The 26,913-nt window shown below is 48.2% G+C and overlaps 1 protein-coding gene across 1 annotated transcript in view; it reads left to right on the top strand.

The window, feature by feature from the left end:
• The window catches only part of B4GALT1 (beta-1,4-galactosyltransferase 1), a 27,183-nt gene extending 270 nt beyond the window's left edge, over positions 1 to 26,913 (top strand). Inside the window, exons 1-6 of the mRNA XM_058823489.1 lie at position 1; positions 12,445 to 12,680; positions 19,702 to 19,889; positions 21,316 to 21,438; positions 22,928 to 23,032; positions 23,611 to 26,913. The exon at position 1 is cut by the window's left edge and continues 270 nt beyond it. Coding sequence (XP_058679472.1) covers position 1; positions 12,445 to 12,680; positions 19,702 to 19,889; positions 21,316 to 21,438; positions 22,928 to 23,032; positions 23,611 to 23,746 — 789 coding nt within the window. The 3' untranslated portion in view covers positions 23,747 to 26,913. The remainder of the gene's footprint in view (positions 2 to 12,444; positions 12,681 to 19,701; positions 19,890 to 21,315; positions 21,439 to 22,927; positions 23,033 to 23,610) is intronic.

Below are 26,913 nucleotides of genomic sequence, written 5' to 3'. Positions count from 1 at the left end.
GGTGAGTGCCGTCCCGACGGGGTTGCGGGGGGACGGGCGGGGGCCCGCCGCCCGCGGGTGCCCGACGCCGCCCGGGCCGCGGGGAGGAGGCGCGGGCGGCCGCCGCCGGCTCCCGGTGCGCCGTGGGTGCCTCGCCCGGGGAGCGGGCGCGCTGTGACAGCGGCGCCGCCGCTCCCGGGTGTGCCGGCGGCGGAGGGGGATTGTGGGAGAATCCCCGGGGAGCCGGTGCGCAGGGGAGCGCGGCGCGGATGCTGCCCGGGCACGGCGGCGGCGAGCGGAGCCCCTGGGCGCTCGGGAAGCGCTCCCACCCCGCCCGGCTAGGTTTCTTTCTGGTTGTCCTCGGGGTTGGGTAATTTCCTCTCGGAACTCTACCCAAAATGCTGCTCTTGCGCAATGCGAGCTCAGGAGGGCTTTTTGCGCTGTGCAGGCTTTTCGCAGCCTTTCTCTGTCCGCGGACCTGCTGAATGAGCGGCACGGGTTTAAAATGAGCTCCGAGGCAGGGTCATGAGCACAGTTGTTATGTATCCCAGCGGCGCTTTCCACTGGACATATTTGGTCCTGTGATGCAGTACCGTGATACGTGGCAGCCTGGCGTGTGTTTTATCTGCACTGGAGCTGTGCTCCCCATAGGCTTTTTCCACGACCGCTTGGGTGCTGGCATGCTGGCAGGATCTCGGCGGGTTTGCAGCCTGCTGGTGGTCTCATTTTTACTATGTGATGAGCTGGAGCTGTTTTGATCTGCTAGATTTGTCACAAGGCAGAGCTGGGGACAAGGGGAATTTCAGATTTTTTTGGTACCTTTAGAAGGCTCTCGCACCCAACTTGTTGCTTGTAACTGCTGCTCCTCGAACAGACACTCTTGTGCAGATGGCAGGGCTGTTACCATGGCCTGCTGGCATCCCAGGTTGACAGTAGTCTGGCCACACCTTGAGCCCTTGAGCCAAGTGTGCCATTTTCAGCATAGGTACCTCTGTTACCAGAGATCACATCGGGGGAAGAGACTTCAGAGGAGCTACCTGTGGTTTTCCGTTTACGGAACCGACAGAAAAAAATCATAGTTTCTCTTGCTGCTTGCTGGTCAGCTCTTTATGGATCAATGCATCTGAATTACAAACAACTGTTTTGTTATTTTAGGAAGGTGGTTTTGAGGTCACTAAAAGAAACTGTCCTGTGTTTTGTGTTCTTGTTTTTTATTCGTATCTTTCGCTTTTTTTCCCCTACATCACTTATGCTGAAAGTGGCTGTGCAAGCCTGTCCTCAGAGAGTGGATGTGGCAACCCTTTATGAATATGGCTTTGCTTTGAATGGTCTCCACTTAGTCTGATCCTGTCAGGAGTGAGTCATGTGCTTTGGAAATGCCTGGAGTTTAGAGAAATGCTCTTAGTGACCCCAAGATTCAAAGTGTTATTGGAGTTGGTTGCTGAAGGATCATTTAAGATGTTTTAAATCATCTTTGTAGCATCCTCAGTGCCGTTCACTGAATCTGCCAAAGGCCACATGAGGCTGGTCGCAGTGGTTACAGATGGTCAAGAGAGCAACAGGGCCACGGAAGAAGTAGCTCTTTACAATAGAGCAGGCAAATGTTTTCTAGCTGTGTTACTTCAGTATTTGTGGGGTGGTGCAGTCACATGCAGCCTGGCACCGTCAAGGCGTCAAGATTTATAGCCAGCATGTAGGTGAGAAACTGTTTGTTGTTCTTTTTTTTTTTTTCTCTGTTTTTTTCAGGTTTTGGTAGCAAACAGCATTTGTTAAACAATTGTATCATGCCTCTCACGTTGGTCAGAGCTGAGTCTCCCCTGAGCAGCATCTTATGTGTCTCTAAGGCCGCCGTGAAGAATACAGGGTGTGCACTTTGTGGACACTTCTGACATGTAATTTCCCCACCCAGAACTCAGAAATACTCCTTTTTGAGCTCAAAACTCACTTATCAATATGAACATAAAAAGCAGGAATCATCCTGTGATTCCTGTACTCCCATAAGCATGGGGAAAGGGTCTGATGGCAACAGGTAGCTTCAAAAACTCCATTTCCTCAACAAACCAACATTTATTGTAACATACATGATTCTGGGGTTTTAATTTCCTGCCTGCCCCTCCCCCGTCGTTGTTGGGAAGCATGTGATGACTCACACAGGATATGTGTGACTGAACTGCTCAGGCTTTTTGTATGGTAAAATAGCCAGGTACTCATTTCAGAGGCCCACAGTTTTCTTCCTAGCAGTCTTTAGAGAGTAGTTTACAATCCCTGCTGTCTGGCCCTGCAACAAATGCATTAGCTGAATGAGGTTTAATCTCTTACCAGATGCTGCCAAATTTTAAATGTGCTTTTATGGTTCACTTGCTGTTATTTATAATTGAAAAGAACAAATCAGGACTGGGGTAATACTATAATTCAGCTTCAAGCTGAAAGCCTTTAAAGACTATGCAATTTTCTAATACAAGGTAAAATAAGCATTTTGGATTTATGCTTCAGTTTAGAGCTGCATGCTAATGAGTATCTTAAATGGGATATCAGGAAGCAGAATGTGCTTGCTGCAGTAAAATCTCAAGAATTCTGAGAAATTCTGGTTTCTCTAAGAAGTCCAAAAGCAACTAAATCCAGGTATTTCCTGCAGGTGTCCATTCCCCAAATTGTTACATTCCTTAGGAGATGCAGAACAGTATTGTGGTATTGGTTTTGGTTGAGGTTTTTTTAATAAAAATTTGTTCTCAAGAAGTAGTGTTGGCCTAAGCACTTTCAAACCAGTCAAATGTGTTTCTTCTTTCTATTTCCATGTGGTTTTTTGGTATTTTGGTATTGGGGTAGTTACATGCCTGCTGGTTTAAGGAGGGTATGCACAAGGGGTCAAATTCTTCAGCTGAAAGATCCATTTCCAAAAGAGCTCATTTTAATGCAGTAGAAGTCTGCAAAGCTGAATTGCATAGACAGGCTTACCTATATTTCAGGGAAGTAATTTTCAAGTCCTGCCCTGGTGAGTGCAAGTATTTATGGAGGTTATTTTAGAGAACAGCTGTCTCCTTAGCCAATTCTAACCCCCATTTAGACACCAGGGGTGGCTGGGATGGCAAACATAAAAGATATGCTCTTGCCGTTTTTGCCATGAGCTTCTTCTCAGAAAGTTCACCCAAGTGTGGTAAATATTGTAGTCATATGTCTGTCTTAATAGCTTTTCATGCCCAGATATAAAATCAGAAAATTGATAACTCTGTACACTAGTAATAAATGGATATTCACAAAACAAAAGTGTAGGTTAATGTATGAACTGTGAATTGTCCAAAGGACAAACCACTAGAGATGTACTCATTTTCACTAAGGTTTAAAAATGGCTTTTTCCTGGGATACCATGGTTTGGATTGGATTGGATTGGATTGGATTGGATTGGATTGGATTGGATTGCATCTTTAAGGTCCCTTCCAGGACCTTAAAGATCATTTAATCCTGACCCCTGGTGTGGGCATGCACACCTTTACCTAGACCAGGTCATTCAGAGACCCATCCAACTTGGCCTTGAACAAACACTTCCAGAAATGGGGCATTCAGAGCTTCCCTGGGCAACCCATTCCAGTACCTCACCACGCTCACAGTAAAGAATTTATTCCTAGCATCTAATCTAAACCTGCTGCACTTAAAAGCCATTGCCCCTTGTCCTGTCACTATCTTTCCCTGTCTTGTCAAAAGTCTCTCTCCAGCTTTGTTTTCTCCCTAGAGCCTTGTCCTCTCCAAGCTGAACAATCCCAACTCTCTCAGCCTGTCTTCATAGGGAAAGTACTCCACTCCTCTGATCATCGGGACTCCCTCCAGCAGTTCCATGTCCTCCCTGTGCTGGGAGCCCAGAGCTGGATGCAGGTTCCAGGTGGGCTCTCCCCAGAGCAGAGCAGAGGGGCAGAATCCCCTCCCTGCCCTGCTGCCCACGCTGCTCTGGATGCAGCCCAGGACACGTTTGGCTCTCTGGGCTGGGAGTGCCCATGGCTGGCTCATGTCCAGCCTCTCACCCACCAGCACCCCCAAGTTCTTCTACTTGGGTATCTTGGGCTTACAAGGAAAAGAACTCTTTTTCCAAGATGTCAAAGAGTTCTGGATATAAACTGGTGCTTCCCACTTCCATGTTAGTGAGGCATGTTTTAAAAAATACAAGGATCTAAAGAAAAAACTCCTTTGGATAGCTGTCATTCAGGGAGGAGAGGACCTATTACCGAGGCTGTTCTTCAATGCACTGCTTCTGATGCCTGTGTAGTCAGTACAAGCAGGTGCTCTAAACTCTTGGTGCTGAAGATAAGTGATGAGGGGTTTCTGATGCTTTGAGCCTGTAAAATCAGCAGTGATGCTTATGGTCTGTATTACAAAAGTGTTTAGAGGTTATGTGCTGCCTGAGATGGAATTAATAAATAATACAGTTTGAGGCCCTGTATATGTGGACATTTTGTGGGCAGAGGTAGAAGATGTGTTACTGCTGGCAGAATCCTTGCAGGACAAAATTGAGGCAAGAGGGTGAAAACCTAAGAGATGCTAAACCCACCAATTTTTAGGGTGACTCCTAGTGCTGACAGTGCTGAAGGGATTTGGTAGGTGTGCCGTGCCTGGGGCCTGGTCATCTGTCACATTGCCCACCTGCAGTCGTAGGCTCTCATCTTGCCATGGGGAGTTTCTGCCCCAGGAACTGGAGGCCTCTGAGTCTGCGGGGTCACTTGCAATACCAGACAGTGAAGATAACATTTGCTTTACATGTAGCATCTCCCTTTCCTCTCTCATCTGGACCTGCCTTTTTAAAACCTGTTTTATATAGCCGTTCTCTGCTCCTTCCTGCCTGCCTGGGTGCTGGAGGCATTGCATTGCTCACAGAAACAAGCTGGGGTTGTGTTGTGTCCCTCTACTGCCTTCTTTTGAAAAAGTAAAACAGAGACTCAGAGAAGAGCATGGAGAGGGCAGGGGGAGATAACACGTGAAAAAGTTTGCTCAAATTTAAGCTTTCTTGGCTTCAAAAGAGGGTTTGAGAAACTGTTAAACGTCTCCCAAGAATATGCTTAAGATGTTTGGCAGGGAGCAGATGTGTGATCTTGGCAACACCACTGACAGCTCCACAGCTATCTGTGTGGCAGGGAGCACATCATACCTCTGAAGCACAGGCTTCCTTGGCAGGCAGGGAGCAGCTTCTGTGAGGAAAATATCACTAGCATCCTCTTATTTGGTCGAAGTGGAGGTCAAGGAGTGTTAATTAGGTTCACAAAGTAGCTTGGAAAGGTACTGTGCTGTGCTGGAGAGCAGCTGTTTCAAGGACAAAGCACAACAGACAAAGGAGAAAAGGAAAGTTTTCTGTCTCATGCATGTAGTGTTTTATAACATGCTTGTTTCTCTGCCAGCATTGATCTGAAGCAATAGCTAGTTTCTTTGGAGATTGGGCCAAGTTTGTGTTTGGAAAGAGACAGATAACTTGCAGCTTCCAAAACTGCACTTGGACGCAGAATTCAGTTAAGCTCTTTCACTTTCCTCCTCTGGTGTGGAGCATGCTAGTCTGACTTCATGCAGCAGATAGGGAGCATTGTCCCGGTCTGGAGGGCCCTCCCCACCCCGAAGGGCAGGGTGCTGGAGGTGCACAGTCCTCAGCAGGGAGGTGCTCTAGGTCTGATGGCCTCACACACAAGCAGGAGGAGCTGGGCTCCACAGCTCACCTCCTTTCCTCACCAGTGGACACTGCTCTCCAGCCAGCCACTGCTGCGCTCCCTCCTGCGCACCCTTCTCTGCAGGGCACAAGGGGGATTTGGGTTTGGGGACAAACCCAGCCAGTCCATAGCAGTACTGCAGTGAGGGGCCAAAGATTTGGGGTGTTGGGGCATGTGGATGGAGCAGTGTCAATGTCCAGCTTGCTTCCGTTTCTCTGGGTTGGAGAAGATCTTGTTGCCCAGCCTGTCCCCACTGGATCAGTGTTTTCTTTTGTGCAGCCCCTGCCTGCAAGGACAGGTGCCTGGTGAGCCAGGGGTGGATTGCATTTACAGTGCAGGTGCTGATTCCACTGAGGAGTGGCCATGACAGGGGGCATGACCAGGCACAGCCCTTCCAGCAGGCTTCCAGCTGCTGCTGAACTGCCGGGAACTCGGGGCAGTCCCCAGGCCTTTGCACATGTTTGAAAGAGATTTGCTTTTGTCACCTGCTCCACCTGGGGTGTCTCTGGATTTGCTTTGAGGGCAAAGAGACAATTTACCTGCAAACCTGTCCTGCTGAATCTGGAAGTGGCCCTGTAAAGGCCTTTATGGGATGGGTTCCCACAAACCTCTGTGCTCCAGGGCAGCGAAGGAAGCAGCAGCCATCTCTCCAGGCATGGAATGCCCTCCTGCTGTCCTCGCCTCCTGTGCTCCCTGATGCCAGCAGCAGCCCATCCTTTTGGGGTGCACAAGCACTGGCAGAGTTTCAGACAGACAGACAGACAGACAGACACACCTCCACCCCACCTGGCACCCGGTGCTCCCCCACCTATCTGGGGAGTGCACCCCAGCCCTGGGGCAGTGCTGGAATCCAGGTGCACATGCCACAGGCAGGATGGGATGGGGCAAGGGAGATTGCCTGAAGATTTGGGGCTGGCCCTGGCAGAGACGTGCCCGAGATGCTGCTCGAGCTGGGAGGGCTCCTGTCCACACATCCCATCCTGCTGCATAGTGGGGGGTTTGTGGCTGATGGCTGCTCAGCCTTTTTCTGATCCATGTTTGTTTGTTTGTTTGTTTGTAGTTTGCTGTTAAGAGAGCCTGGAATTTAATTTTGTGGCGGGTGGGAAGAGCTAATGACATGCAGATTGCCTGGCTCAAAGGCAGACAGTTCAAAGCCGCCTCAGTGAGCGTGCACTGGATTTGAGCCACCAAGGAGGACTTTGCTTCTCTCCCAGAAGTACCCTCCATCAACAAGACTGTCTCCCTTTCTTTATATTTTGTTCTAAAGATGCCACATTCCAGTGTCAGTGCTGGGGATTGGGTTAACAATTTTTTTTCTCTGGCTGTAGTAGTTCCTGAGTTAATCAGGCGGACCCAATGTTGCCAGCATATGTGATGCATCCTCATTTTTTTCAGCCTTTTTTCCTTTGGGGTCCATAGTTGCAGATGCCAGACCATGTGCAAGCCTGCCCAGGACAGGAGATGAGCCCATGTAGCCGGCTTCCCTTGCCTTGGCATAGTTAACATCTGTGGGGGTATGCAACTTCACAAGTGTAGATCAGCCAAATGAAATGTATACCAGACTTTGGGAGGGCAGGTTTTTGGGGTTTTTTGTGACTAGGATATTTCTAGGAAGACCCAAGGAGTTTTTTTCTTTAAACTCTCCTAGGGGAGCAATGGCTGGAGGCAGCAAGAGGCAGGGACCACTTTGACCAGTGACATGGCTGCTTGGGAGACCCAGGTGGGCAAGGGACATGGGGGCTGCCCCGTCCCCTCTCGTGGGCCTGAGCCATGACTTGAGTCTGTCTGGTGCCATCTGAAAAGCTGCTGCCACAGCTCTGAAGTTTAGCTGATGGGAAATTATTTTCATTACCTTCAGAGGAAATGACTGCTTTGCCGAGCTGTGGGATGCAGCTGCCTGCCCGCCCTGGAGCTGCCGTGTGGGGCTGGGGTCCAGCCCTGCTTCACAGCCTGGCGTGGGGGAACTTGCTCTCACATTGTCTGGGGTGGAGCTGATGTTGTTTTTCCCAGCCAAGGCTTGGTGTGGCTGATGGGCCCTTCCTTCCCTTTTCGGTCGGGGCCCTGAAAAGAGAGGGTTGTTTGTTTTTTTTTTCCTCTCTTTGAGCTCTGCTGCTCTTTTCCAGCTTTTCTTTTGCGTGAGGATTGTCTGAGTGTGGCAGTGCGGGCGTGCTCATGGCTCAGTGGATGGATAGCAATGTCCAGCTCTCAGCCAGGGTGATGGAAATGTTTTTTTTGGTTCTGTTCGGGGAGAGCCTTTTTCCAACTGCTGCTATCTGTTTTTGCTTTCATTTTCACTAAACTAAATGTCAGAGGTTGATGCCTGGCTTAAGGTATACAGGTGGATTTTGCTTGTTTTCCCAGTGAAGCTCTCTGGAGGGTGATTCAGATGGCTGGATCACTCTTCAGGCCTGTCCAAGAGACTAGTTTACCTCCTTCCTATTTCCTTTTCCAATTCCTTCCTGAAGAATAGGGTTTCCCCAGTCTGTCCTGCCTGAGTCCCCCAGGGCTGCCCTTTGTGGCAGCAGCCCTGTTTTGTATCCCTGTTCCCACCTTCTTGGATGGAGTGTGGTGTCGTCCCGTTTGCAGCCCCTGTAGGGATGCACGAGTGCACTTCTGACCCTGCGAGGCATTGCTTCCTGAGTTTTCCCAACACTTCTAGTATTGGGAAAGTGTTCCTTGGGGCCTCCCTACATCACTCCCTTTGGGCCAGGGAGGCTAGAGCAGTCTCTAGATTTATTATAACATCAGGCTGAGTGGATTTTGGGCTGCTTGTGTGAGCGTCCTCTCATTTTGTCTCAGCAGGATGAGCACCACGAGGGCAGTGTGGTGGCAGCCTCAGATGGCAGGAGGTTTAGGTGTTGTGGCAGGCATGGCCATTGGGAAGTCGGGATGGGGAAATCACTGGCACTGTGGGACAGGCTCTTAGGGCTCCAGCACTGAGCTGCCTCTGCTTTTCGCAAGCCTCACTTTGTGCTTGTGTGAGAAGCTGCTTCCAGTTTGTGATGGCCCCTGGCTTTTCCTGTGCACCTTCCCTGGGAGCAGAAATGCTTCTGAGGGTCAGAGGTGAGTGGCAGGAGTGGATTGGCTTTTTCTTTTGGTGTATCTTTCTCTTACCCTGCCACTGCCAGCTAAAGCCTCCTTTTACAAACTCTGAAATGTTTTGATGTGATGCTGTGCTTTTGTGTTCTTTTGCAAGCTTCCTGCAGTTGCTTATTTATGTTTTTGAGATTTTCTTTTGCTAAAAATACACAGTGGAGGCTCATGAAGCTCTGTTGAAGCTTTGTGATGCTGAACCCAACAGGATTTGCCTGGAGATGCTGAGCTGCATGGGTGACCAGAGTTGCGAGTCCACACAGCACTGTCACGCCTGTCTGTTCTTAGAAGGGACTCCATATACAGTGACTCCTGTGTCAGGCAGTCAGCTTGAACAGAATCAGAAAAGATTCAGATGGAGTGAATTGAGCTGGAAAGTTTACCTAGTAAACATAGATAGGGACACCATTTTGACGGGTGGGACAGCGCTTGCAGCAGACTTTGCATGTTTTCCTGGCATTGCAGATTACATCCTGAGTCAGCATCCCTGGGAAACAACAACCCTAGGACTGCCTGCTATCCAGGTAGTCAGATTTCAGTGAAAATTATTTAAAATTAGTAGTTGGAACTGTGATTCTATTAACCAGTTGGAAAGCCTGTGCATTTGTGGATTTGGCTTTAGCCTTGTCCTGCTTGGGAAGTGAAATGGAAGTGTCAGTTTGCAGTGGGTGGTATGTTGCTGCTGCTTTGTGTCAGCCACATGGCTTTATGAAGTGGAGTTTGTTTTAGTCATTCTGTATTTCAAAACAGCCTACTCAGCTTTTTTCCTGGTTTTGTATTTGGTGAATGTATTAACTTGAGTGATTTGTATCCAGCCTGTCTCAGAGGCGCCTGCCTTGCCACACATGGATGGCACTGGTGCCTGGGGACTTCTCACTGACCTAGGTGTTGGCTGCATCCCTTAGGGCAGGATTTGTGAGAAGGTGTGCTGCCCTTAAAACTGATTCATTAAGTGGGAGATTGGAGCAGTAGAGATCATTTCTCACCAATGCCTTTCAAGACTATGAAACTGTTAAATCTCTGCCTTCTGCAGCTGTTTTTTGCAATGAATATGCTTTCTGCTCCCATCTTTTCCTTGCCAATATTCCAGTCTCTGTAAGGCAAGCAAGAGTGAGTGCTGGCAGGATGAGTGGTCTATGTTTCGCCTTGGGGGGCTGCTGGATGCCAGCCAGCAAAATGCTGTTTGCAGTTCCAAATGCTTGCGGCTGTTCTTGCCCAGCTGGAGCTCACAAGTCACCAGGGGGAGATTTCCTCTGTAAGTTCACCTAAATGGCAGACTTTCATTTCCTCCTGCCTGACTCTGAATGGGTCCGAGACATTGAAAGAACCTTTGTTTGTTAAACCAGAAAGCATTCTCCAGTCTGATGGGGCTCACAGTCGCTTCTTGGGAGCAGCAACTGGGAGAAGAGTCCGGTAACTGGGAACACAGAGCCCAGCTTGTCCCAACAGGAACAGGCTTGTTTGGTGGGACAGCAGCCACACCCAGTGCGTGGCAGTGGACTAGGCTGGCAGGGCCCTGTGAGGGGATGTGCTGCTTCTGCCCCTTTGCTTCCTGCAGCATCCCAGCGGGTCCTGCTCCTGGCAACCAGGGGCAAGAAGGATGAGAAAATAAAGTTCCTGAGCACAGATGCCCAACAAAATCCCATTTGCTGGCTGTGACGAGTTAGGTGAACCATGCCCAGTGCAATGCCCTCTGCTGTTTTAAAATCACAAAAGTGTAGCATTAGCACTAGCATCCTAGCTCCGAGTGCTAGTCTCCTAATGGAGGTGACACTCATGGGCACAGGGACGGCTGGGGAAGTGGGTTGGGGCCAGAGGCTGTTTTGGAAAACTGCTCCTCACCGTGGTGTGGAAGCAGCCCCCAAATTCAGCGGAAGCGTAAAATGTACTGTCTCCCCCTCCTGCCACCTCTGGCCCCATTGATATGATGCCTGTCCCACAGGCACAAGAATGGCTGTGCCTGGCCCCTGATCCTGGCACCACTGAGCCCCAGTCCCAGTCATTCCACTGCGTGTTCCTTCCTGCCCCAGTTCCTCCAATTTTTGCCTCTTCCTCCTGCTGCAGAGCACCTTCTGAGCTCTCCCTGCAAGCCACATTTAGGCTTCAGAGCAGAGAGGCTTCAGCCCTGGCCCTGCAGCTGCAGGACAGCATCCACAGGGCCCAGCTTGTACCACGGGGCAGAGAGGGTGCAGAATTGGGCACGGGTGTCAGCTGGGAATTGCTGGGAGTGTGGGCAGACTGATCCCAGTGCCCCTGGAGTCTGAGCAATCACTGCCTTCTCCTCGTGTGAGAGGGAAACTTGCCTGTTCAACCAGTGCCAAATGCAGAGATCAGGAGATCCCTTTGCATCCTGCCACTGCGTAGGTGCTATGCAGCAAAGCTTCCCTGCTGCCCCTGGAGGTGCACCGAGCACCTCTGCCAGCTTGGCCACTCTCCTCCTTGTCCTCTCCAGCGTGAGTGAGCACCGGTTAGTGAAGCAGCACAACCAAGTTGCTTCTTCTAAATAACTAGGGAATGAGCCATGAGTCCGGAGAATCATTTCTGCTTTTCTTTAGTAGTCACATGTTTTGGAATGCACAAGGTTGATTGTGATGACCGGTGCCTTTTTGAGCTCCATAAGTCACTTGTGCTCCTTGCCAAGGGGCTGCCCAGGGCACTGTGCCCCACCTTGGGCACCTGGGGGTCTCTGCAGCAAATGTGAGGCAGTAGCACTGGCGAGGCAGGACACTCAAACACACCCAAATGGAGGAGCAGGGGAGGGCACAGCAGCCAAATCCTTAAGGGGTGATCCTCAGGCTGGTATTTATGGCTGATGATTTATGCCTTATGCAGGGGGCCCTCAGCAACCCCCCCACTGCAGAGCTTGTGCCAAGTGCAGTTTGTTGACTGGCTGGTGCTGGAAGCAGGACGTGGCAGCAGGAGAGGCCTTTCCTTGGGCTTCCTTGGTGAGTCATGCCATTGGTGCTGGAGCAGCTGGAAGCAAATAGAACGGCCAGCCGGGCTGTTCTGAAAGGGTTTCTCTGGTGCCACCTGGACTTCTCGCTTTTAAGCTGGTTTTGACACATTGTTTCAATGGTTTCAAAAGTTGCCACTTTTGAAACCATCTACAGGAATTGCCAACATGTATGCAAATCTGGATATGGGGATTTTTTATAATTTCTATTACAGAACTTCTAATAAATAAGTGGCATTTCTACAGAACACCAAAAATATCTCTAAGAAAAAAAAAAAAGCAGGAAGGGGATTTTATTCACTTTGCATGTGACTATCCATAGGTGATTTTGTCAGTAGGAGAGCAGAACAATTTTTGAAGCGCTTGCCTCTTGGGCTGCCTGAGGTAGGTGGGAGCCCAGGGGGCAGCACTTCAGGCTGGTTTTGTGGTGCATGTGCCAGTGGGAACACAGCTCTTGGTTGGCCACACAGACTGTAGGACACTCTCAGTGTCAGTGACTGGGTTCTGATACCAAGAGCACACATTGTTTGTGGGTTTGTTCTGACTTGGTGGTGTGAGGTTGCTTTGGATATGGATGGTTCAAGCTTCAATACCTCCAAGCACTGATGGGATTGTGTTTGGACCAAAAGCTCTGTTTCTTAGAAACTAAACCCAACCAAAACCCTAATGTGTGTAAAGGATGTATGCTCAGAGAAATAGATTGTGTGTGTTAATTTGGTTTGTGCTATGACTCTCTTCCAGTTGGTGCACTGCGTGTGGAGTTCTCCCAGCCTGTAAACCTGGAAGAAGTGGCAAGGATAAACCCACAGGTCAGAGCAGGAGGTCGCTTTGCTCCCAAGGACTGTGTAGCACTTCAGAAGGTAGCAATAATCATACCATTCAGGAACCGAGAGGAGCACCTCAAGTACTGGCTCTATTACCTGCACCCAATTCTCCAGAGGCAGCAACTAGATTATGGAGTATATGTTATCAACCAGGTAAGATGCTGGAGACAAGCTTTCACACAGCTGTCACAACAGTGCCTGTGCCCCTTGAAACAGAGGAATGGCTGCTTTTCTTTGAAAAGCAGTAGGCTGGCAGGCAGGAATAAGGTTGCTTAAAAAAAGAAAAACAAAAGGAAGAAAAATTTTGCTTCAATGCCTTTGGTGGAAAACTCGAGATCCCTGCTTCTGCTTAGGTGCAATTTACTCCTAAGAGTTTCTGCTTAAAGAAAGCACTTGGTGAGGAGGAAAGAATTCCTAATAACATAACCCAATTAATTATCTCTTTCCATATGTTCTTTTTTCCCAACTGCTGCAGGAATGGCATGCAGAGATTTTTAAGGTGACAAGTTGGTATTAATGCCTAGTTTGGTAGTAGATGTGTCATACATGTGTAGGATTTCACTTTATTGCACAAAGTCAGGATGGAGAAAACAAAGCTGTGGCAGTGGGGCAGGTAAGTGGCTGTCTTCAGAGGAGTAGAAAAGAAACAAGCCATCATGGAGAAGTTCTTGGAGTTTTTGGTATTGGGGCTTTTTCTTCTTGCTATCTGGTGGCCTTCAGTCTGCCTTTTAAAAAAAGAAAGGCATAAAAATGCACATTTCACTCACAACAAGCTGTCTTAATTTACAGCATAATGGTGTGATAAGTGAGTGTTGTTCACCCTTGGAAAGGCTTAAAATGTGCAGGTGTCTGTACAGGCTGTAGGGTGAAGGGGCAGATGCAATTCTGAGAGCCTCAGCAGAGACCACCTTCTGGACAATTCCACTGCAGTTTCTCTCTTGGATATGTATTTTTATCCTGTTTTCTCAGCTCAGTAAGAACTGAGATGAAATAACATGCTTCTTTAAGTGTTAACTCTTTAAATTTCTGCTTGGATCAGCTGGTGTGTTTGGGCATATCAAACACCATGAATATTTAAAATGGTCACCCAGGCGATGAATTTCATCACAGACTTGAAAGTAGGGGGAGACTTATCCCAAGAGAGAAAACTGATACTCCATTACTACAATTTCTCTTGCTTTGCTCATTTCCAGGGTGCCAGAGATCAGGACAAAAGGGATTTCTGGGGAATTAGCAGTAGTTCTGCAGCACAATGGCCAAGATGGTTCAGTGTCTGCATCTGACTGCTTGTGGCCTGGCAGCCACGCTGCTGAGGACACAAGGCATCTCTGCAGCACGCAGACAGGCGTGCTGTGCCCTAGAATTGAGCCCTGTAAGAAAACCCATGCTGTGGAAAGCAAGGAGAGCTGGTGCTACTGTGGTGCAGCAGCCCAGGGCCAGCGGCAGCCTCTGTGCTTCGGGCTGCGCTTCCTCGCCCGTGTGAGTTGCTGGTGCCGCGGGGCTGGCTGAGCCACAGAGCTGCTGGCCAGGGGTGCAGGTGGTGCCTCCCTGCTCCGAGCACAGGAGCAGGAGGGTGGTGTGGCACCCAGCACGGCCCTGCGCTGGGGCTGCTGCTTTCCCAGGCAGGTGCAGTCGTGCCAGCTGTGAGAGCTGCCTGCACGTGTCCGGGGCATCGCTGGTGAGAGAGCAACCACCCCGTTGTGTGCAGCTGGCGTGGTGCTCCAGCGTGAGGAAAGCAGGGCTGGTGCCCCTAAGGGCAGGCAGTGTCTGAAGCCTGGTTGGAGTCCCTGCTGCTGTGTGATGGTGCATGCTTGCTTGCATTGCCCTGTGTTGCTGGCTACTCCTCTTCTGTGGTCCTGTTCTCCAGCACTAGGGCTGTGTCCTTTACAGTTAACTCTCACAGAAGTTTCTGAAGCAAATGCTTTTTCTTGGGTGGGCATAGTTTGAGTGAGAGTGAAATGCAGTACACAGGGTATATATGCCCTGGCCACATCCAGTAGATGTAGGTTAGCAAGTAAGACTACTTGATTTGTAAAATAAATCTTCTTCTGCATGCCTCTAATAAGCCGTGTCTAGAAGTGGAGTGGTCAGTGGTAGTAAAACCACTGGATGCATCTCCCAAGGGTGAGTGGGAACACTGAGTAGAGAGAGATACAGAAAATGTATTAATTCTTCCAGAAGTACAGTAGGAAAACAGTCTTATTTCTCTGCTGTCTTGACAATTGCTTTTCTCTTTTTCTTGTCTGTCCTTCCCTTTGCATCTGCCCTCCTTTTTTTTTATTTTATTTTTCCTTCTAGTGGGGAAATATTACCTTTATTGTTAATCCTGTCTATATCAAAGCAATCACTGAAGCAAGGAGAATTACTGTGTGATCTGGTTCTTACACGCTGCCTACATGCTCTTCTGTGCTCCGCATCTCATAGAAAGAAAGAGGAGCGCTGAGCCCTGCTACTGCTGCACTGGTAATGTCAAACTTCTTCCTTTCAGCGCAATGTGTTTCTGTCACGAGTCCATTGTGTTTCCTCCGTGCTGTTCTTGCGTGCCTGAATGCCTCTGAGTAGGACTTGGCTGAAGTCAGGGGGATGATGTTTGTAAAATGTCCAGTATGTAACGGGAGCCAGTGGAAAATAACGTATTGTGTTTCACCTTGCACACTCCACCCCTAGAAAACCCAAACCCTGTGTGTTGGAGGATTTTTCAGGTAAATCTGAGAAGAGGACACATGGCTGGGCACGTTCTGCCCAGGGCCCATCAATGCCCCACAAGTGACAAATTTGCAGCGTCTCCCTCAGCCTTGCTTACTCCCACCCTTATCCGTGTGTCCTCCCACACCTGCGGCCAATGCCAGGCAGATGCTCAGCTCTAGAAGTTAATCTTCTCCCTGCAGTTCAGCCCATGCAAATGCCCATGCAGCCAGACTAAAGTTTGAGAAAGGGAAGACTTAGCCAATTCCCTGGAAACTGGGCAGTTGTTCAACCATTTTCCACTGGCCCCTGGTGCCATTTGTAGTGTCTTGGTAGCAGTTTTCCAGAGAGGTGTGTGTGTGTGTGTGTGTGTGTGTGTGTGTGTGTGTGTGTGTGAAGTGGTTGGGGCATCACTCTTACCCGCGTTACTTTGCAGGGGGTATCAGGTTTGTGGGCAAAGGAGGGAATTGTGCTCGGCTGCTGCTTACCCTTGCAGAGGCAGGGGAGGCAGGTTTCGACTGTGGCTGCTCTCTCCCACTGCCCAGTGTAATTGTGCTGAGGCCTCAAAACACCCTGTGACAGAGAAACACCAAAGTATCTCCTGATATCTCTCTGTGGCTCTGGAAATTTGTTTATGCCTGGTCAAGTCCACTGGAGGAAGGACTTCCCCATGGATATGGCGGGCGTGGTTCAGGCTATCTCAGTGTATTAGCTAGCAAGCTCCCACTGGAGGTGATGGTTCTCCTCGTTGGCCAGAAACATACAACACACATCCTTACCATTACCTCCATGAGATCCGATGAGCTGAGGATTCAGGTGAGAGAGGTGCAGCCACATTTCATCTGTGCTGTCTGCAGGAGGAATCACAAAGCTGCCTCCTGCATAGATGTGGGAGGCAGAGCAAAGTCAGGACATGTGGCTTCTTGCTGGTTTGCAACTTCTTTAGTTTGAGTAACGATTCCAAAAACCCCAATTTTTTTTCTGTTTAGCACTGAAAAAAAAGGAACCCTGTCTCCTTTGGCAGGTCTGGGTGAACAAGCCAGATTCAGCTGAGGTAAGGGATGGGAAGTAAAAAAGCCTGGATGTTCTTCTGCTCAGCTGATCATTCACCTCCAGGTGCGAGCAGGAGTCAGTGTTAGACCTTGCAGGACTGAGGCAGCAATTTGTTCTGGGAGTGACAGAGAGAGTTAATTCAGGAGCCAGAAGCAGGTGCTGGACACCAGCACTGAACTCAGACATGGGTTAAATTTCAGGACAAGAGAACATTGGGACAAAATTTGTCAGGAGAAGAAAATAGAAAAAATGTGCTTGGATTACATATTTTCTGTCTGAAAGCCTAGGAGAGCATGGAGGCTATGTCTAGAGCTTGACTGCATTGTCTAACTAGCAGTCCTTTGTGTGCTGCCTTGCTCTTCAGGATAATGCTCCTCTGTCCAAGCAAGTCCACACTCATCCATTTCTTTGTGACAAGTAGCAGCATTCATGGGATGACAAGCCACTAGGCAGAGGTGAGGGATGGAGGTTTTTTCAGCAGTGCTTTATCTGCTTTCTGAAGGCTCACCGGCAGGTACTGTGCTCTGTGCTGACCTGGAAGGAAGTTTTCACAGCTGTGGTTTGTTGTTTGGTTGTTTTTCCAAAATGTCACAGATCAGTCAGATTGCAAGCGTGCATGTGAGTTTTGAGAGATATTTGAATCTCAGATACTGCAAGCACGCCAGTGCTTCCACATTGCCGTAGGTAAAGAAAGAGAGCTACTGCAAAAAGCAAAACCTCTTGTCTTTTTTTTATTCCAATATACTGTGTTAAATCCCCACATACCTTCTGGGACAGAAAAGTAACCTCCTGCCTCAAAGCAGTCACAGTTGATAACAGCCTTGCAAAGTTTGCTGCATGAGCTACATGCTCTCCGTAAAGTTTGTAAAAAATGGCTTGGAGAGAGTTCTTTGTTTTCTTGTATAGGCTGTGATTCCCTTCTTCCTAGTCTTTTGGATGCCGGACTGTGAAGCTGCATTAGGGGCCATTTGGGAGGAGAGTGGCAATGCCCACATGAAGTGTTTGCCCTGTGTCCTGTCCCTCTCCGTGCACAGTGTGGGCTCCAGTGTGAGCTCTGTCAGGGTCCCATGGGTGGGGTGGCAGGAAGGGTCCTGCATGCTCTTGGTACAAAACTCTCTGTGCTTTGAGATTTTTTGGGGAGAGGTTTAAAAATACTGCTCCTTATAGTGCTGTTATCCCCATGTGTCATCCAGAGGAGTTAGAGGCTGCCTGAAGGCGCTGGTTAATTACAGCTAAGCCTCTGCTGGTAACAAAATTGGTGCCCTTTTCCTTGAATTTCGTTAGGAAAAGAGCAGCCAAAGGGTATGAAATGAGGCCCCAGCAGTTGCTTTGAGGTATGAGCACATTGCACTTTGCACCAGCACCCGGTCAAATCCCCCTCAGAACCTTGGAACCAAGTCTGCATTTGGTGTCGTGGGCCCTGAGGAGTGCTGGGCAGCTAGGGCTGGCAGCAGCCTTTGCTGGGGAAAGAAAATCCTCCAATCTCATGACCTCAGCTGCTTCCTCTCCCCAGCCTCTTTGTTCCACTTGCCTTCATTTTCTGTTCTTGAGTTTTCACTGCTCTTGCTTTATGCATGATGATGATCGTCCACCCACCACCTTATTGTTGTGTGAACCCTTTTGTTTTGGGTGAGGATGCTGAGAATTTGCTCAGATCCTCTTCCATGAAAGCTTACTCCTCCCTGTGAAGTCATTTATGCCCAAGGCAGGTGAGTAATGCTTTTGAAAACTGGTTTGACACTTGTATTTTAAAACCTTCATTTGGAATATACTTGGGGCTGTTTCAAGAACCTGCATTGGGTATTCAGCAGCAAATCTGTTAATTAGTCTGGATTAAATGGTTACCAAAATGATTGCTTATTAACCAGATAAAGCTGTTACAACGAGTGTGGTGTTCCAAGCTGCTGCTCCTTGGGCACAGTATTTTATCCATCCTTGGTTTGCATCCCATGTTGGGTGTGGGTAGTGCAGGGTAGGGGGACAGCTTGCACAGTGTGGGAGTCCTTTGTCTTAGCACTGCTCAGAGAGTGTGGAGGAGTAAAAGTGGAATGGATTTGGCAGTCTTGCTTTCAAGGCTGGCAAAATCCTTCAGTCTCTTTGAGGGATGCCCTATGAGTTTCTTTCGACCTGCTCTGTTGCCTTGTACAGGGTTTGGGTTTGAAGCTGCTGCAGAGTGGGGTCTTCAGTTGGAAATCCTTACTCTCAAACCACCAGCATTATTGGGTTTTTGGTACGATATTTTAGCTAAAAAGCTAAAGTACTCCGCAATTTGTGAGCCTGTACTTGTGCTCAAATCCACATGTGCTTTTGAAATGTTTTTGCCTGAAAAGGGTCAGACAAGTTCTCCTCAGGTGCTTCATTACCTGGGGAGGAAAGTAGAGATTTTCCTGCCCTGTTTTTTGCCAGTCCCTTCATTAGCTGTGCTTGCCCTGGGATAAATATGCCCTGCTGTAGTGTCAACTCTTTTCATGATGGTTCTTCCCATCATGGCGAGAACCTTCCTGATTGCATTTTCCCCATCTGTCAAAGCCCCCAGGAGAGATGAACAGGGGTGAAGAGCACCCAAGAAGGGGATGTGCCACCGCAGCAGTGGCAGCATCCTCCTCTCCAGCTGCAGCCCTTTTGGCAAGCAGCTCGTGCTGGCCTGCCATGCAGTGACCAAGGCTGTGTCACAGCCACGTGCCAAACCTGCTGCCCAGGGCCCAGGGAGCAGCCTGCTCCTCTGCCTTCATGGCTGCTCAGGGCTTGGCAGAGGGTCAGAGGTGAGCAGCAAAGCGTCAGACCTTGGCTCCTGGTGCCATCTCGTGCTTTGCAAATCAGGTCTGGGGTGTTGCTCAGCAGTGGCTGTGCCACAGTCTCACAGCCATGTTGTGACAGAGCTTAGGAGGAGGGTGCTGAAATTCTGGCCACAGCAGGGTTTTGGTCCATGGTCCTTGTCATGGCTGTAAGTTAAAGCACTGCCCATGTTTTTCTCTCTGCAGCAAGAGTCCTTTCTTCCAGAGGAGCTCACCTCTTTTTGCTTTTCTCTGCTGCTCCAGGAAGCCCCACCTGCTTGCCCTGTATAAGAAAATTCAATCCTTAAATGCCTGTACATGGAGTGGAACATAGGGACTGCTTACCATTGGATCAAACCTGCCCTCTTGGGGGCTCCCACCAAGAGATGGGAGCTGAGCTGGGTCCAGCCCTTCCTCAGCCATTTTTCCTGCTTCCGTGGTTTGCAGCTGACCCAAGTGTCACTGTTCCACAGGCAGCATTTGGGGTCTGCTGCAAACATGCCATGGGTGCTGCAAGAGCAGTGCTTGAGCTCGAGCTCAGTCTGTCATCAGGGCGTGTCAGCCCTCTGCAGCAACACTGGCATCTGGCAACGAGTAAGAAACTGCTGATGTCCACTGTCAAATTTAAGTCACTTAACTGTTTTTATTTGTTTTTAAATTAGGATGGAGAAGAAGAATTTAACCGCGCTAAACTACTGAATATTGGATTTGCAGAGGCCTTGAAGGAGTATGACTATGATTGCTTTGTGTTTAGTGATGTAGACCTCATCCCGATGGATGACAGGAACACCTACAAATGCTACAGCCAGCCACGACATCTCTCCGTATCCATGGATAAATTTGGATTTCGGTGAGATGCCTTTTGGAGCAGCATCTGTTTCCTAATAGCACTGCCAGCCTAGCAGGGCAGGCGCAGTGTTACACATCCCCACCCACCACTGAAAGCATGGGAAAGCATCTCTCCCAAAAGGCTGTCTTAACCTGCAGGGCCCTGCAGGGAGCGGGTGGCTGCAGGGGAGGAAGATGGAGAAATGCAGCTGAGCACTTTATTAAAATTCACAGCTTCTGGAAGGTGAAACAAAGGGTGAGGAAGAGCTAAGCAGCCTTCGTTTTGCAGATGCCCACATATCCCTTCTTGTGTTTCAGTCTAGGAGCTGGAAGACAGCTAGTGTTTCCACCCAGTCTGAAAAGTGAGACACTCTCACACACTGAGAATTATGTGCAGCTTTAAAAAGACTGCATCAGACACTATTTTAAGAGCAAGACAAAAATTTTTTGGCTGTTTGGTTTTATGCCACTGAGAGACCTGCCCTGGTACATGAGAGCAGCACAGAGTGAAACTTCTTGCAGCATATATTTGGGTTTAGCAAGCTGTTCTGGACAAAATGTGTCTTGCTTTTCCTTTAAGTTTTGGTTGCTTTTTTTTTTCCCCTGTCCCAAATCCTCAAGGAGGAGTTTAAAAGCTCATCTATAAAGTGAAGACTGGTCATGACCCTGCGGTGGCCAGTAGTGCAAGGGCTATGGCAGTGGTGGTGTTGGCAGGGTCTGTGAATGTCTCCACTCCAGACCCAAGCCCTGCTCCAAGCAGGACTGCCACTGGCACTGCAGCAGCTGCAGCTCTTTCTTGCATGGATGTGAAGCTTAAAACAGAAATGCATGGCCGTGGGGATTTCTCTGCTTGTTAAAGCAAAGACAAGGCTGTACTACATCCTGGTGATCCCTGTGTGGACCCTCTCCTTATGCTCTTGGTCTGAATTTCGTCTGTCCCCAGTCTCCTGGTGAATTGTCCCATTTCAGGTGTGAGCTGGTTGGCTTTCTGTGTGCAAGGTCACACTGCCAGCTCAGTTTTGGGCTGCAAGCTTCCTTTTGGGGCACTGAGGGGTGTGAAGGTGATCAGTAGAGCTGCACAGGGAGAAGGCTCTGTGGCATATCCAGTGTCTGTCTGAGCTCTTGCCACTCCTGTGGCATTCATGTCACCTTCGATGAGGTGATATGCATTTCAGCCTGTCCTTTGAGGACAGTGTACTGCTTGGTAAAAGGCTGCAGCTACTTCCAGTTGCAGAATACCTCTCAGGTGTATTTGGGACTGAGCCCACCAGTTCCCTCTGCCTCAGCTGAGTCCAGAGTACCACAACACATGGCTGCTTCCTGTGGCAGGAAGGTGCCTTGCAGGGTGTGGGCTGGGTGAAGGGCAGCAGCAAGCCCTTTTCAGGCAGGCAGGCTGCCCCTTGGCTAACACCTCTTCTCCGCTAATGTGCTCTTTCCTCTGCTTCCAGGTTGCCTTACAATCAGTATTTTGGAGGCGTGTCTGCCCTAAGCAAAGAGCAGTTCACAAAGATCAATGGGTTCCCAAACAATTACTGGGGCTGGGGTGGTGAAGATGATGACATTTATAACAGGTAAATAATTTTTCCTCCTTGGCACCCTGGGGTGTGCTCAGGGTGAGGATGAGCACAGCCCTGCTGGTCTCACCTGGGTGTGGGAGGACATGGGCTGTCTGCAGGCAGGAGGTGAAGGTGATGTGTGGGGCAACCTACTGGCTCAGCGAGAGCACGTTCCTGCTGGGTGCTGGCACCCCATTTCTCAGCTCCCAAGGTGCAGCGGGGAGGGGCTCTAGTTGGCAAAGTCACACCCCTCCCCCTGCCATTGTTCATTCTCCCTATGCCCTCACCAACAGCATCCACACCAGTGCACTGGCTGGGGCAGTGTGCTTCTGGTCGCCCAGTACTGGCTCAAAGAAGGGAATTCAGGACATGCAGCTGAAGGTGGATGAGACTTTGATCAACCTTGCCCAATGCAACCCAAGATTTGTTTGGGTCTGCAGCCTTGTAGCAGATCCCTTTGTTCCCAGGAGAGTTCCACTTGTCAGGCTGTCTGTATAATGCTGTGAGCTTGACTGGAAGGAGGCTGAGAAGGCTCAGAAGTGCAGGAGAGGATGAAGGTGTTCTCACAGGGCAGGCTGAGAGGACCAGGGCAAAGGATGAACGTGCTACCTTTCAGCTTCACATATCCACAGCATTCACTGAGAGAAATCATCATGACAGCCTTGTATTTGGAGGCCTTCTTCATGTTTCTCAGTATCAAAACCACTCTGTGATCTTTTCTCTGGGGTTTCTGAACTCTTCTAGGCTTCAGAAAAGGTGTTAAAAAAAAAAAAAAAATTGTACCTTCCTGAGGTTTGGCACTTCTGTTTAAAAAAAGAAGAAAGGGACAGCTTTCCAGTAGGGCATTCATATCAAGGTGGCAGTCCTTTCTTTTGGGGCACTCAGGTTTTAAGGAACAGAAGATGCTGCAAAGAAGTGAAAAGAGAGAGGCAAACAAGAAATCAAGTATTTTTCATCACTGATATCTATGAAAAAACTCAGCAGGTGCTTTGTAGAGAGCATGCAAACAAAGACAGGCTGCCCCTCACCCAGGAGGTCCCAGCTGGTGCCACTGTGACTCTGACCATGTGTCTCCTTTATGCTGTGTCACCACCATTCACTTTGGTTTCCCTCAACACTGCAGCTTTCACAAGAGATTAGTGCTCCTCTGGCTCCCATCCATATGGGTTAAAAAACTAGATGACTCCCACTCAAATTCGAGTCTACAGCCTGTACCAGGGTTAATGTGGGTGTTGGGTGTTGTTTGGAGGAGATGGAGGTGTAAGTGAGGGTGTGGTGAGCTATCTTGGTGTTGGCAGGGGGAGGTCTCCACTCTGTGTGGTAGATAGTGTCTGTGTGGAGAAGGACTGGCTTTCCTTCCTTGTGTCAGCAAGCTTGGGAGTGCATTAGTAACATCCCCCTCAAAAGAAACCAAAAAACAGTAGGTAAAACCAGTGGTTGTTTGTGGAAGGTGTGGCAGAGCATCCCACATCCTTTGGGTGTTTAATGTACTCGCTTTCTGCAGGCTGGTGTTTAAAGGCATGGGGATATCCCGTCCGGATGCGGTCATTGGGAAGTGCAGAATGATCCGGCATTCCCGGGACAGGAAGAACGAACCCAACCCCGAGAGGTGTGTCTCACCCTTCCCCACAGCAGGTTTAGGGGTGCCTCCTGCCCTTGCTGCTCCAGCTGCTTGGCCTTCCCTTTGCCGGGCACAAAGGTCCAGTGTGGAAAGGCTGCAGCCATTTCCTTGCTTACTGAGCTCTCTGCTCCTGCTCTGTCAGCCGCCACCTTCCCCTTCCCAATTTATTATCTGTTTATACACCTTTTCCCCAACATTGCACTGCAGCACAAAGGCCTCTCCTGTTTTTTTATTTCTTAAATGCAGAAAATTAGATTCTGAGCAATTGTTTCCAGCTTGTCTTTGGGGTATAAACCTCTGCTCTAGTGCAGAGCTGGAAAAGGACCTGTGTGATTTAAAAGCTTGGCTGCTTCTTTCTAGCTAAAATTTGACCCCATAGGAATGCACTGGCCCATTGCTCAGGCTGGCCAAATGAGGGAGTTTATGGCACTGATACTCAGGTTTTTCTTGAAACACCTGCGATGCTGCCTAAGAGGTATGCAAAGATCAGATTGTTTAAACATTTTTCCTTTCTTTCCTTGTTGTCTCCATCCCCTCCCCCACATTTATTTCTTCTCCTCCTGCAGGTTTGACCGAATTGCTCACACACGGGAGACAATGAATTCTGATGGCTTAAATACACTATCCTACAAGGTGTTAAGAACTGACAAGTACCCTCTGTACACAAAGATCACAGTGGATATTGGCTCCCCCAATAGCTAACGTCAGAGACACAACAGAGACTTGCCTATATTGCCCAGGATATCTGGCCTCACTGATGCATTATATGTGCTGGTTTTAAAAGAGTTGCAGTGAACCCAAAAAAAAAAAAAAGGCCTCTTTTGGCATGCCAAAGTGTCTCCAAATTGGTTGGACAAGTGCTTTTTAATTTTTTTTTTAAATTTCAAACTTGACTTTACACAACTTTCTAGCTCTCCATTGTTTTGTAAGTCCAGAAGCTGTACATACGAGTTGTAAATAGTTACTTTGCCATAGAATGTTGAATCTGATGTCGAATTAATTGCTGGACTCAAAATTTTCTGATTATGAATGTGATATAGCAACAGTTACTGCCCATGATATTTGGTATTTTGAATGAGGTGTGTGCAGGCATTCTTTATAATTCATTCCTGGTTTTACTTTATGAAGGACTGTAAAATGCTGCTAAAATTGTCCAAGTTTACGCTTTGCATTAGATTTTTTTAAATGGAGACAGCAAAATACAACTTTTTTCTCAGAGTGACCAAAACAAACATCTCCTCTATGTGCAGAGCAGGTGTTGAACAATCAAGTCTGGATTCAGTGAATGTCATTATTTCTTTTAGTCTCAAAGGAGGCTTTGAGTGGGTTGACACAGTTTGCCAGAATTTGTGGGTAAGCTCCCTGCACAGGGTGGGAAGCTATACAGATGACCTCTCTAAAATCTGCTGGCTTCAGATAACCTTACTTCTGGATATGGTAGAGATTATTTGCTTCAGCACAACACCACCTGGGATTTTTTTGGGGGGTGGAGGAGTTCAGAGTGGTGTTTGTGGTGTTGATTCGTCTTTTGGGGGTTTTTTTTCCATGAAATGAAGATTAATTTCATTGCACAAATAAATTATGGCCTTAACATTTGCTAACACTTGTTAGTAGTGGTGGGAAGTTACCACGCTATTTAAACATTGTCTGAAGCTTCCAAAAACCAAAATTTTCTGTGTCAAGGTTGTGCATAAAACTTGAAATCTTTTAGTACTTTTGTTGTTGTAACATTTTAATGACTTTTAAAAGCAATTTGTGTATCATAGGCAGTATATTTAATACCAGATTAAAGTAGGGTGCAGCGTAATAGGATGTGATTCAAAGCCTCCTTTATCTTTAGACTAGTAGGCTTTTCATGTGCGTCATTATGTATAAGCCATGTATTTTGTTTGCTCTGTGTATTTTTCTATTAAATCTCCTGCGGTGCTGAGATATTCACAGCAGGGCCGACATCTAAATGATTTTTCTTTGCCTAAAGCCTGTTTGCAACGTGTGTCCTCCCTTCTGGTTGTCTCAGGCTTGAGGGGCGTGCACATTCTGCAGTACCATTTTCTCTCAGTGCACCAGGGCACCACCTGTACAGACCCTGCTTCTCCTTCCCTGGACCGTGTGTGAAAGCCTCGAGCGCTGACACCCAGGGAGCTGGTTTAAGTGATTTAAAGCTCTTCCCAGAACTCAGAACTGAATTCCTTCTGGTGAGCACTTTGCCACCAGCTCTAACCACTGCAATTTGCACTTCCTTGGCCTGTGCTGAAGGTTGTTAAAATCAGGGACACTTCTTGTTGTATTGGGGATCAACTTCAGCACTGCCTTTTTTTTCTTTTTTTTTTTCCCCTTTGTTTGGTTTAGTTTGGTTTTTTGTTACCTGAAGGTCTTTTGAGACCTGAAGGTTTTGCTGAGCCCTTGCACTGCAGGGGTGGGATCCTGCAGGGGCCAGGGAACAGTGCATTTCTTCTTAGGCCAGCAGTGGCTCACAGGACGCAGAGGGACTTTAATTGCTAGATGCCTTTTCAGTTTCACTTTGGAGAAGTGTTCACCTCCTTTGGTTCAACGCTCTTTCTGGCTAGACTTGCTGCTCCAATCATGGTGGGAGCTATGGCAAGATGGCCTTGCATGGAGCAGGAGCAAAGTGCAAGGAAGGAGGCTTGTGGTTAAGACCTTATCCCTTGTGCTTATCATTGAATATTAAAAAAAAAACCCAAACAATACAATAGTCCTTATGGCAGATCAGGCTCCAGGTCTTAAAGATGCAAGAGAGTACAAGAATATGTGTTTTACAGAAATCAGGAAAAAAGCCTCCCTGTAAAACATTGGCATGGGTGTAGTCTGTAGCAATAATGGAGACACAGGAGAGAATTGTTTTTAAAAATTTTTTTCAAAGCTGCCTTAGAAAGGAGGGCTCCACTTCTACAGGTAGCAGCAGATAACCAAAAATTTATCAAGGCTTCACTTGAAAATGCCATGTCTTTGCAGAGAGCACCTCACTTTTGTGCTGAGCCTTTTGTAAGTCAGAGTTGGAACCTTCAGCTGTAATGTCTATCTGATGTCAGCTGGGTGGGGGAGATGCTGGCAGCATTCCTTGCAGTGAGATTCTTTGATGGTTAGAAAAAAGTTAGTGCAACAACACACTGTTTAGCTGTATGCTGAAATTATTCAATGTCATGGAGGTGGGATGAGCGCTTGTTTCTGGCTGTTGGGATCAAAGGTTTCTACAACATGTGCCTTGAAAGAGAGAAGAAATGGAAACTGGAAAATCAGGAAACCTGAAAACCCTTTTCAGCAGACAGATTCTAGTAGTGCAAGAAGCTGCTGCATAGTTTCTCTTCCACTGCTAAAGCCACAAGCCATGTAAAGAACTGAAGCCACTTTTTGTAGCTTATATTGCCCTTTGGTGCTGACCTGTGATTTCTAGATCTCATTGTCTCTGTGTAAACTCTGTATCAGTCAAACTCATTAAATGCTCGTGACTCGACCTGGCCATGAAATTTCTCTCCCGGGGATTTTCAGGGGCCACATCTACAAACACTCATGTTGCACCAAAGCCAATTCCGACTTTGGTGTCCTGTCGTGGGTGGTGTTTTTTCCTCTCCCCTACTGGTGAAAACATTCAGAGTGATACTGATTGTAACTAATGGTTGAAACCCAGAAAAACAGCTTCAAAGGAAACGCTAATGCTTGGATTCTTTGGGATGACTGACTGCTTGTTAGCATGAGGGAGGGTCCTGATATGCTGCTTTCCCCCAGGACGCTACATGTATACTGGACTGCCTTTGGGTTTCCTGTAGATGGTTTTGCTTTTGCATTCTTATCATTTATATATCAAGGGATGTAATCCAATGTGCCTTCTTTACTATTGATGTCAAATAAAA

This window comes from Ammospiza caudacuta, chromosome Z, assembly GCF_027887145.1.
Source record: "Ammospiza caudacuta isolate bAmmCau1 chromosome Z, bAmmCau1.pri, whole genome shotgun sequence".
NCBI lineage: Eukaryota > Metazoa > Chordata > Aves > Passeriformes > Passerellidae > Ammospiza > Ammospiza caudacuta.
Note: the sequence above shows the minus strand (reverse complement) of the source record. Positions and strands in the feature narration are given on the sequence as shown.